General features: G+C 38.1%; 1 protein-coding gene across 1 annotated transcript in view; it reads right to left on the reverse strand.

The window, feature by feature from the left end:
* The window catches only part of DNAI4 (dynein axonemal intermediate chain 4), a 123,511-nt gene that overhangs the window by 53,952 nt on the left and 57,420 nt on the right, over positions 1 to 12,139 (reverse strand). The window contains 2 exon segments of the mRNA XM_007959391.1: positions 705 to 913; positions 8,654 to 8,848. Coding sequence (XP_007957582.1) covers positions 705 to 913; positions 8,654 to 8,848 — 404 coding nt within the window.

Here is a 12,139-nt window from a genome sequence, read left to right on the forward strand (position 1 = left end):
CTACTTCCGTAGTGATACTGCCTCGGAAACCCAAGGAGGGGTCACTATGAGTCGGGGCCGACTCGACGGCACATAACAACAACAACAACAACCTCATAGGGTTGTGTGTACATGTTGATGTTGTTAGCTGCCATCAAGTTGGCTTTGACTCATGGTGATCTTATGTAGAATAGAGTGAAACACTGCCTGGTCCTGCACATCTTCATGATCATTGTTAGGTACGTATGAGTGTTGTGTATACAATTAGTGCTATATAAGTATTTGTGGCTACTAGTAGTAATAGTATTTTAGGAAACCCAAAATTATTTTGCACATTTGCAGGTTCAATTAATTAAGTATATATTTCAGAATATGAATACTTTGAGAAGAATATAAATTTGGGCAAATGAGGTTCTGGTATGTGTTAAAATAAATCTTCTAGTTCACTCTCAATATTTGATATGGATTTAGAGAAATCTATGTCCCAAATACATCCTAAAATAATAACAGGATGTTTTTATACTAAAGGAGAAAGACATTAGTTTATAACAGTTTATATTTCCCTCTTTTTGAAACATGATCTGGTTTTAAGAGGCATTTTAAAACTAGGGGTTATGTTGATTTAAATTCCTTCTCTAGTATCTGACGAAAAGAATTCATTGAAACTTGACAGTTGCCTTTAAATGCTAGAAATGGAATTTTTAAAAAAGTGTTTGATAACTTACTGGATTTGCTTTATTCCAGGCAAGGCTGCTCACATTTAAGCCTTTGGTTAAGTCACAGGTAAAGGACCAAAGTCTTTCCAAATTGGCTGGTATTGTTGATTGTTGTGTACCAATTTCTATTTCTTCTTCTTCTTCCTTCTTAACTTCTTCCTCTGTCTCTTCAAGATTTTCACTTTGTAAGAAGTCTTCAGGTTCTTCAGGTTCAGGTTCTAAAACAAAAAGATAATTGTCCTCTAGAAAAATGGTAATTTTAACTCAAATTTTAATGTCTCAGAAGAACCACTAAAAAAGTGATGAATTTGTTATTATTTTATTAAACTCAAAAGACTATTACAAAGGCTACTAAAAAATAATTGAAGTCAGTGGTGGTTCAGTGGTAGAATGTTCACCTTTCATGAGGGAAACCAGGGTTGGATTCCCAGCCAGTGCACCTCACTCATCTGTCAGTGAAGACTTGTGGGCTGCTGTGATTCTGAACAGGTTTTAGTGGAGCTTCCAGACTAAGACAGACTAGGAAGAAGGGCATGGTGATCTGCTTCTGAAAATCAGCCAACAAAACTCTATGGATCACAGCAGTGCAATCAGGTTGTGCATAGTGTATCCATGAACTGGGGGCTGACTCAATGGCAGCTAACAACAACAACCAAAAAATAATTAAAAAATGAAATAATCGAAAACATTTTAAGCATATATATTTTATCGAAACAATTAGATAGCATGTAGAGATTTTAGTGGTTTTAAGTTCAACAATTATTCAGTCTGGGAGGGCCTGAAATAAGTGGATTGTTTCCTTAGATACAAGATATGATAGTGCAAGACACATTGCTCTCCCAAACATGTTCATTATCTACCCCTAAACCTGAAAGGTTTACCCTTTGTAGCAATACCAGAGAACCTATGAAGATAAATCTCTATTATTTCAAATCTAATAATGTTATAAACTTGTGACTACAGAGTTGACACCACATCACAATTTAGTCCATTTGCTATTATGTGCCTTGTCCTTGAAATCTAAACTTCCATTAAATTAATAGTAGCTATACCCTTTTTATAGTGCCTAAAGGCACTTGACTGCTAACCAGAAGGCTGGGGGTTCAAACCCACTCCTCGGAAGGAAGGTTGGGCAAACCTACTTCCGTAGTGATACTGCCTCGGAAACCCAAGGAGGGGTCGCTGAGTCAGGTCCGACTCGACGGCAAATAACAACTACAACATACCCTTTTTAAGGTGTTTTTGATAATTTTATGAATACAGTAATATACTTATCGGAAAAATTAACATATAGTATATAACCCAAAGGAGCTCTGGTAGCATAGTGCCTAAGGGACTTGACTGCTCACCAGAAGGCTGGTGGTTCAAACCCACCAGCCACTCTTCAGAAGGAAGGTTGGGCAATCTACTTCTGTAGTGATACTGCCTCGGCAACCCAAGGAGGGGTCACTATGAGTCAGGGCTGACTCGACAGCACATAACAACAACAAAAAATATAACCCAAAATTGTGCACACGATTTCAGGACATTCATTGACCCTATAAGGCTGATCATGAGCTACAATAAAGATCACCTATTGCAGTGCAGTGAATTACTAAACATGGCCCTCAAAGACAAAGTTCTCCATTTTTGTATTATAACTCCTAGCCTCTATGCCTGTGGTCATGGTCCCATTTTGGAATGAGTTGTCTGTTATATGAGGTAGGTTTAGGATGGGATGTATCCTGAGTCACTGCCTTAGTAGAGGGTGTGACTCAAGTCATCACCTTTAGTTTCCTCAAGGGTATGGTCTGCATCCAATATATTTGAATGCTCTGGCAAAGTTCTCTGTCTTGCTCTGGATCCTACATGCGGTTTGTCATCTAACCTCTGATTCTTGGCATTTCAGCCAGTAGCCTATCATCGGACCTGATTCCACAAGCTTGTAAGACAGCAGCTTGTTGTCTGACCTGCCAATTTGAGTTTGTTGTCCACTGAAACCACGAGAGTGAGAAGAATCTTCCAGACTTACTCCTGACCCATGAATTTGAGACTTGTCAGACTCCACAACTGTGTGAGCCATTTCCTTGGCAATTTGTGAGTTCTGTGAGATGAAAATCAAACACTATAGCCTTCAGTATGGATTATATCTCAATATGAAGAAAGCAAAAATCCTCACAACTGGACCAATTAGCAACATCATGAAAAAGGGAGAAAAGATTGAAGCTGTCAAGGATTTCATTTTAATTGGATCCACAATCAACACCCATGGAAGCAGCAGTTAAGAAATCAAACAACATATTGCATTGAGCAAATCTGCTGCATTAGACCTCTTTAAAATGTTAAAGAGCAGAGATGTCACTTTTAAGACAAAGTTGCACCTGACCCAAGCCATAGCATTTTCAATAGCCTCATATGCATGCAAAAGCTGGACAAATATCCATGCAAAAGCTGGACTGAAGAAGAACTGATGTATCTGAATTATGTGAAGAATATTAAATATACCATGGACTGCCAGAAGAACAAACAAATCTGTCTTGGATAAAGTACAGCCAGAATGTTCCTTAGAAGCAAGGATGGTGAGACTTTGCCTCATGTACTTTGGACATAATGTCAGGAGGGACCAGTCTCTGGAGAAGGACGTCATGCTTGGTAAAGGGCCAGTGAAAAACAGGAAGACCCTTAATGAGGTGGTTTGACACAGAGGCTGCAACAGTGGGCTCAAACAGCAACCATTGTGAGGATTTGCACAGAATTGGGCAGTGTTTCATTCTGTTGTACATAGGATCACTATGAGTTGGAACCAACTTGACACTTAACAACAGAAATGAATAATCAGAAATTGAAGTTTTAAAATAATATAATTTATCATGTCAGAAAATATTTATAATGTCAACAAAATATGAAATACTTAGGGATAAATTTGACAAAAAATATGAAAGATCAGAACATTGAAACTACTGGGAGAAATTTAAGAAGACCTAAATAAATGTAGGGAGCTCTGGTGGTGTAGTGCCGAAGGCATTTGACTGCTAACCAGAAGGCTGGTGGTTCAAACCCGCCAACCACTCCTCGGAAGAAAGTTTGGGCAACCTACTTCCATAGCGATACCACCTCAGAAACCCAAGGAGGGGTCACTATAAGTCGGATCCGACTTGATGGCAGTGAGTGAGTGAGTGAAATAAATGTAGAGATAAACCAGACTCATGAGTAGAAAGATGGCAATTATTAACTTGGCGATTCTCTTGAAAGTTATCTATAGATTCAGTACAATCCCAACCAAAATTCCAGCAGTTTTTTTGTAGAGGTTAACAGATTCCAAAATTCATGTGGAAATTTAAAACAGAAAACAAAGAATAGCCGAAACAACATTTATAAAGAACATAGTTGGAGGACTCTACCTAATCCTAAGACATGTTATAAAACTATAGAAATCAAGACATCATGGTATTGACATAAAGATAAACAAGCAGATTAATAGGAACAGAACAGAATCCATAAACAGACCTATAGATATACGATCAACTGATTTTTCACTAACATGCAAAGGCAGTTTCCAAACCAAAACCAAACTCACTGCCATTGACTTGATTCCAACTTATAGTGACCACTCCTTGGGTTTCTGAGGTGGTATCTCTACAGAAGTAGATTGCCCAGTCTTCCTTCTGAAGAGTGGGCAATAGGTTTGAACCTCCAGCCTTCTGGTTAACAGTCAAATTCCTTAGGCACTATGCCAAAATCATCTTTTCAACAAATAGTGCTGGAAAATTGAATATCAATATGTAAAACTGTAAACTGGGATTCATACCTTGCACCATATACAAAAAGTAACTCAAAATGAATCATAACCTAAATGAAAACATAACACTATTAAACTCCTAGGGGAAAACATAGGGGAGAGATTTTTGTGGGCTTGACTTAGGTCTTAAATACAAGACCAACAGCACAATCCATTTTTTTTTTTTAAAAAAAGGACAAATCGGAGTTCATCAAAATTTTAAATGTGTTTTTTAAAAGGCACATGTTAACCCTTTCATGACCTGTGGGATATATATCTCCCACTAACATTTTTAATCTCTCAGAAGCTGCTATCCCAGTTGTATCCCTGCCTGGCAGGAACCTGTATAACTTCATGAATCTGAAGAAATGGGCCTCATCCCACCAATCCTACCACCTGACTCCAAAAAGAATATTTGTCTACAACATAATTGTGTCAGCATCCATATTACCTCAAAAAAAAAAAAAAAAATCCCCTTTATGTAAGCATGCTTTCCGTTACTGAAAACACATGGTATCAACAAAAAAATTCAAAGCATAAAGTAATTCAGTCATGTAAGGGTTAAACTTCTGGTTTTTAGCTGAGAGGTGTGGACAGCTAAAAAGAGCACAGTTCTCATCCTTACAACAAATAAATATCAGAAAACTTCAAATGAATGGTCTTTCTTAAGTCCTCCAGACAACTAAGGTCTCAAAGCAAACAGACTAAGCTAGCATATGGAGAAAGCACACGAGCACTTGCTTACCAGAGGCAGATGTCACCAAATGTCATATAAGCCAATAAGAAAATCCAGCTAGAAAATTGTAATGAATTGCCAAAGGCCAAGCCAAAAGAACTGAAGAAAAAATCCAGGCCTCGAGTTGCAATACTGAAAGATTCTATGGGCAAAATATTAAATGATGCAGAAAACATTAAAAGAAGAAGGAAGGAATATATGGAGTCACTGTACCAAAAGGAATTTGTCAATGTTCATCTATTTTGGGAGGTGGCATATGATCAAGAACAATGGTATTGAAGGAAGAAGTCAAAGCTTCACTGAAGGAACTGGTGAAAACAGGCTCCAAGAATACCCATTGAGATCTTTCAACAAAGGGAGGCTGTGCTGAAGACACTTACTCATCTATGCCAAGAAATATGGAAGACAGACCTGGCCAAATGACTGGAAGAGATCCATATTTGTACTCATTACAAAGAAAGGTAATCACACAAAATATGGAAATTATCGAACAATATCATTAATATAGCATGCATGTAAAATCTTGCTGGAGATAATTCAAAAACAGTTGCAGCAGTATATTGACAGGGAACTTCCAGAAACGCAAGCTGGATTCAGATGAGGACATGGAATGAGGGATACCATAGCTAATGTCAGATGGACTGTGGCTGAAAGCAAAGAATACCAGAAAGATGTTTACTTGTGCTTCACTGGCTATGCAAAAACATTTGACTTTGCGGATCATAACAAATTATGATGGATAACCTGGAGAAGAATGGGAAATCCAGAACACTTAATTGTCCTCATGAGAAACCTGCACATACACCAGGAGGCTGTCATTCAAACAGAACAAAGGGATACTGCATGGTTTAAAATCAGGAGGGGAGTGTCAGGGTTGTATCCTTTCACCATACTTACTCAGTCTGTATGCTGAGCAAATGATCCAAGAAGCTGGGCTATATGAAAAAGAATGCAACATCAGGATTGGAGGAAGACTCATTAACAACCTGCGATATGCAGACGACAAACTGCTTGCTGAAAGTGAAGACTTGATGCACTTATTGATGAAGATTAAAGACTACAGTCTGCAGTGTGGATTACACCTCAACATAAAGAAAACAAAAATCCTTACAACTGGACCAACAAGCAGCATCACAATAAATGGAGAAAAGGTGGAAGTTGTCAAAGATTTCATATCACTTGGTTCCATAATCAACACCCATGGAAGAAGCAGTCAGGAAATCAGACAACATGTTACACTGGGCAAAGCTGCTGCAAAAGACCTCTTTAAAGTGCTGACGACCAAAGATGTCTCTTTGAAGACTAAGGTGCACCTAATCCAAGCCATGGTATTTTAAATTGCCTCATATGTATGTGAAAACTGGGTCATAAATAAAGAAGACCAAAGAAGAGCTGACGCCTGTCAATCACAGTGTAAGTGAAGAATACTAAAAGCACCATGGATTGCCAGAAGAACGAACAAATCTGTTGTGGTAGAAATGCAGCCAGAATGCTCCTTGGAAGCAAGAATGCCCAGACTTTGTCTCACCTTCTTTGGTCATGTTGTCAGAAGGGACCATTACCTGGAGAAGGATATCATGCTTGGTAAAGTGGAGGTTCAGCAGAAAAGGGGAAGGCCCTCAAGGACATGGATTCACACAGTGGCTGCAATGATGGGCTGAGGCATAGCAAGGATTGTAAGGCTGGAGCAGGATTGAGCAGTGTTTTGTTCTGTCATACACAGCGTCACTATGAGTCAAGCCAACCTGCTAGCACCTAACAACAACAAAGGCCAAATGTGTACACCATGAGAATGTAAAGTCCTTGAAAGGTGGGGACATAAGGTGTTCACATACTCTTGCAGGATTTTCCTTCAGGAAACCTCCCACCAGGGAAGACTAGAGATAACTGTGCTTTCTGCTGGAGGGAAGCAGCAACAACCCAATCTCTGCCCAGACTCACTGCCATCAGGTTGATTCCAACTCAGAGTGACTCCCATTGGATTTCCAAAGCAGTAATTCTTTATGGAAGTGGACTGCTCCATCTTCCTTCTGTGGAATGGCTGGTGGACCATCAACCTTCTGGCTAGTAGTCAAATGCCTTAGCCACTACACTACCAGGGCTCTGGGGCCAGTTTCTGTCACTTTATTTTGTTTTCTTTGAATGCAAAAATCCTTTCCTATTTCTTTGTATGTCCTATGATTTTTTTGCTGTTGTTAAAACTGAGACATCTGAATATTAGAAGTGTGGTAACTCTGTAAATCAGATTCTGCCTCTACCTTAGGGCTTCCTGAGGACTGCACTGAACCTAGAAATAATTCTGTGGAAAAAGTGTAGTGTCTTCTCAAGTGCTTTCTGAGCATGTGTCTTTCTCTGGGAATACGTGTGGCTTCCTTAATCCCCTCATATACACAGTGCTTAATTTCTGAAAGAAACACTACCTCAAATCTCTCTTTCTAGACTTTGCAGGTGTCTCATGGATGCCTTAATGGTTCTCATTAGCCTCAGGTAGCTAAAGGCAGTTATGGACCTAGGTCATTTCCCTCTGCCCTTAAGCCCTACCTGAACTCTGAAATAGGCCAAACTGAGATGAAAAGTGTGTCTCAGTCCTTTTGGCAGCCCCTAGGCAGGTTAGAATTGACACACACAATAATTTACAAATAGTCTGTTCTGTCCCTCTGGATGCAAAAACTAGGCTCCCTCTTTGAAAGTGTGGGCCACCACCACTTTAACATGGTCACACCAAGTTGGGAAAGGGGTGGAACTTTGGTGAGGACAATTTATATGTCACTGTTTGTTGATTCAGCCTTCACTTAGTTGTTATATCTCTTTTATTGGTTTCCAAATTTCAGACAAATTCGGTTCTATCGGTTTTTGCTTGATTTTTGTTTTGTTTGTTTTTTGGTATTTATGTAAGGGGACAAGAATGTGCAGTTTGCTCTCATAACCATCTTGCTCCAGATTCCCTTACAAAGTTTGTTTAAGCTTCATTTTCTTCATTCAGTAGTGGAAAAGATAAACTTATATAGTCATTAAAATTCTTGAAATTTTTCTGTGATCATATGAGATGAAATTACATAAACATATAGATGGAATATTTGAGAAGCAAAGAGAATAGGAAAAATATCCCTTCGATAAAATTAAGGAGAAGTGATAAAAGTCAGAAGCTGGAAAATGTCAATGGAATGGAAAAGACAAATTGAATATGAGAGAATCTATAAAAACAGGCAATTAATTCTATGCAGGGACAAGGGGGAGGAAAAAGTCATAGATGTTTATGAAGTTTTGAATCTAAGAAATACCATCCTATGTCTGCTCCTTAGCCTGGAGCTTATGTTTAAACTCACATGTTTAGTGCTAAAAGCATATAAACATAGCTGCTGATAAGTGAAAATCTAGTCTGGAGATTACATTTAGATATATGTAATAACCTCAGTTATTATTTTTTTAATTATTTGAACTTGTCTACAGGTAATTTCTTAATACCTTTTAAAATAGGAAGCTGACGATAGGCTGCAAGTTTTGGCTGAAATATATTTTCCATTAAAACTCGTTCCATAAAAAATAAGTCTTGATGAAACTTGTCAGATTTTAATATTGTATCTGAATGGTCTTCTTCATCTTCATGAATTTTAGCAAGAATTACATTTTCAATATCCATTAGAGAACTTGCTTCACTGTCTGTAAAATACAACCATAATGCACAGTGATAAAGTAATAAATACTATTACATGGTTTATGCATTCTAAAGATTCAAGAAAGGGCACTTCCCATTTCTATTTATTTTACTTCAGTATTCAACAATTTCATATGTATTTATTGACCATCTTTTATGTGCTAAGCACATGCAAGGCACACATATGCATCCCATTTTGGAATTCCTATTCATCCAAAAGGGTACTGTTTTTTCAGAAGATAAGCAATGACAAACCTCATGAGGTAATTAGTATATCTAAAATTTTTATCAAAATGAAATAAGATTATTACTGGTCTAAAAGATAAAGGTATGATTTGATTGTTTTATATGAACACTATTAATTTTCTATTAATGCTGTAACAAATTACTACACACATAGTAACTAAAAATAACACAAATTTATAATCTTGCAGTTCTGTAGGTTAGAAGTCTGACATATATGTCACTGATCTAAAATGAAGAAGTCAACAGGTTTATGTTTCTTTCTGAAGGCTTTAAAGGAGAGTTTGTTTCCCTGTCTTTTCTATCTTCTAGAGGCCATCCACATTCTTCCTCTATCTCTAAAGCCAGCAATGTTGCCTTTCTCTCACCACTTTTCTGCACTTTAACTTCTTTCTCATCACAGCTGGGAAAGATTCTTCACTTTTAAAGACCCATGTGGTTAGACTGGGTCTACTCAGATAATCTGTGATAATCTCCTATCTCAAGATCCTTAATGTAATCATACCTGCAAAGTCCTTTTTGCTCTGTAAGATAACATATTCAGTTTACAGGGACTGGGGTGTGGGCATCTTTAAGGGGGCTTATTCCATCACACTTCTTAGTAAACTCTTATTTTTAAACAGAATCAGGGGACTTTGTTTCTGTGAAGAGGAGAAGATTAAGTTTACTCTATTCCTCTTGCTAGATATAAGTAAAAACCTGGCTGCTATGCGGAAAACAAACATAAGAAGACTATAAAAGATGGGAAGAAAAAAGTAGAGCTGCTAGGGACCTCAGAACCCAAGGAAGTGACTCATGATGTGTTCTCTGCATTTTCTTTTGGCCACCTTTATCCCAGACATGGAACTGTAGAAGTCAGCAACCTGGAAACACCAATGGGAAAGAAAACAAAGCCACAACAGAAGCGTACTCTCTGTTGCCAAAGAACCATGAGAGGGGGTGGCCTAGAAAGACAGAAAACTTTCAGACAATAACCACTCTACTCCAACAAAAACATCAAAAAAAAAAAAAAAAAAAAAATGCCCCACCCAAACTAACTCCAAAGGCTAAGTTGGGAGCTCAGACTCCCATTCTTTCTAGGCTAAAACAAGGTATTCCAACCAGCCCCTGCCTCTGCTTTTGAGCGGTGTCAGAAAAAGATGAGTAGGGATCAAAGGCTTTCATTCCTATCAGACATAACAAAAATCCTCCCTTCCCTGTGGTGTTGATGGAGAGATCCCTTGGGAAACCTAGAATTCCACTCTTGCCCTCTCCTTTCCCACTGGAGTGCTCAGAATTGGACTGGTGGACAGCCACGACTTTCATCATTACCCAGTGATAATGAAACCAACCTCTCTTCTGTGGTATCAGTGGAGGATGTGATAGAATAAGTCCCCCTAAAGATGCCCACACCCCAGTTCCTGTAAACTGGGTATGTTATCTTACAGAGCAGTAATGAGTCACTCTTATCTCTCTCAGCCAGAGGAGTATCAATGAAAGCCCAGTGAGGAGCCAGAACTCCCATCTCCATCCAGCTATAATGAGCTCCCCTTCCTCAGGTGTTAACAGAGACCAGCTGGGTAACCTAGACTTCTAACCCGAGTGGGCAGTAATAAGTCAGTGCCCCCCAATATCCCTGCTGACGGGTTATATGAAACAAAGACAGCTAAAATGGAAGGCTTAAATAAAACCTAGACCCTCATAACATGATGCCCAAAATGTTCAGGTTCCAATAAAAAATCACTCATTATAATCTCAACTTAATGAAAAAAAGATAATCAATAGATACCAACACTGAGATAGCAGACATATGAGAATTATGTGACAATTAAAAGGAGTCATCATAAAAATACTTCAGTAAGTATTTATGAACACACTTTAAACAAATGTGAAAATAGAAGGTATCAAATAAATAGGAAGTCTCAGCAAAGAAAAGAAGAACCAAATGGTAATTTTAGAAGTGAAAACATATTTTTTGGGGAAAAAAAAAAACCACCTCAATGGACGAGCCCAACAGCAGAATATAAGGGACAAAGGCAAGAATCAGTGAACTGGAAGAAAGAACAACAGAAATTACCTAATCTGAAAATCATAGAAAATATAGTATGGGAAAAAAAAAAAAAAAGAACAGAATAGAGCCTTAGGCACCTGTGGGAGTATAACAAGGCCTAATGTTCATATTTCCAGAATCCCAGAAGGAAAGGAGAAAGTGGAGCTAAAGTTAACAACAGAAAAAAAAGCCAAAGAGGATTGGATTAAGGACAAAATTATATTGGAGAATGGAGTAAAACATTTAAAGTGTTGAAAGAAAATAAACACCAAACTAGAATCCTGTAATCCTTCAAAAGTGAAGAAGGTGAAATAAGTATTTTCTCAAACAAAGAAAATCTGTCATGAGTAGATCAACCTTGCAAGAAAAGTTGTAAGTTCTTCAGACAGAGAGAAAGTGATATAGAGGAAAGTGATATTAGAATAGATTCTAAAATTAGAATCTATTTAAGAGAGTCAGAGAATGAATGAAGGTAAAATAAATTTTTTTTTCTTAATTGAATAGACAACTGTTCATTAAAAGTAATAATAGTAGTCAGGTATTGGTTGATATGGATATGATATGGATAAATGGGATAAATGGCAGCAGTGTTATAACAGATGTTATTGTTAGGTATGAGTTTGCTCTGACTCCTAGCGATGCTAAGACAGAACGAAATACTGCCCAATTCTACAGCAGCCTCACAATCCTTGCTATGCCTGTGCCATTGGTGCAGCCACTGTGTCAATCCATCTCTTTGAGAGCCTTCCCATTTTTCGCTGAACCTCCACTTTACCACGCATGATATCCTTCTCCAGAGAATGGCCCCTTCTGACAACATGGCCAAAATACGTGAGATGACATCTGGCCATTCTCGCTTCCAAGGAACATTCCAGCTGCACTTCTTCCATGATAGATTTGTTCATTCTTCTGGCAGTCCATGGTATTTTCAGTATTCTTTGCCAACACCACAACTCAAAAGCATCAGCTCTTCTTCTGTCTTCCTTATGTATTGTTCAGTTTTCATGTGCATGTTATTGTTATT

The sequence above is a fragment of the Orycteropus afer genome, unplaced genomic scaffold (genome assembly GCF_000298275.1).
Source record: "Orycteropus afer afer isolate SDZICR_OR568_19922 unplaced genomic scaffold, OryAfe1.0 scaffold00016, whole genome shotgun sequence".
Classification (NCBI taxonomy): domain Eukaryota; kingdom Metazoa; phylum Chordata; class Mammalia; order Tubulidentata; family Orycteropodidae; genus Orycteropus; species Orycteropus afer.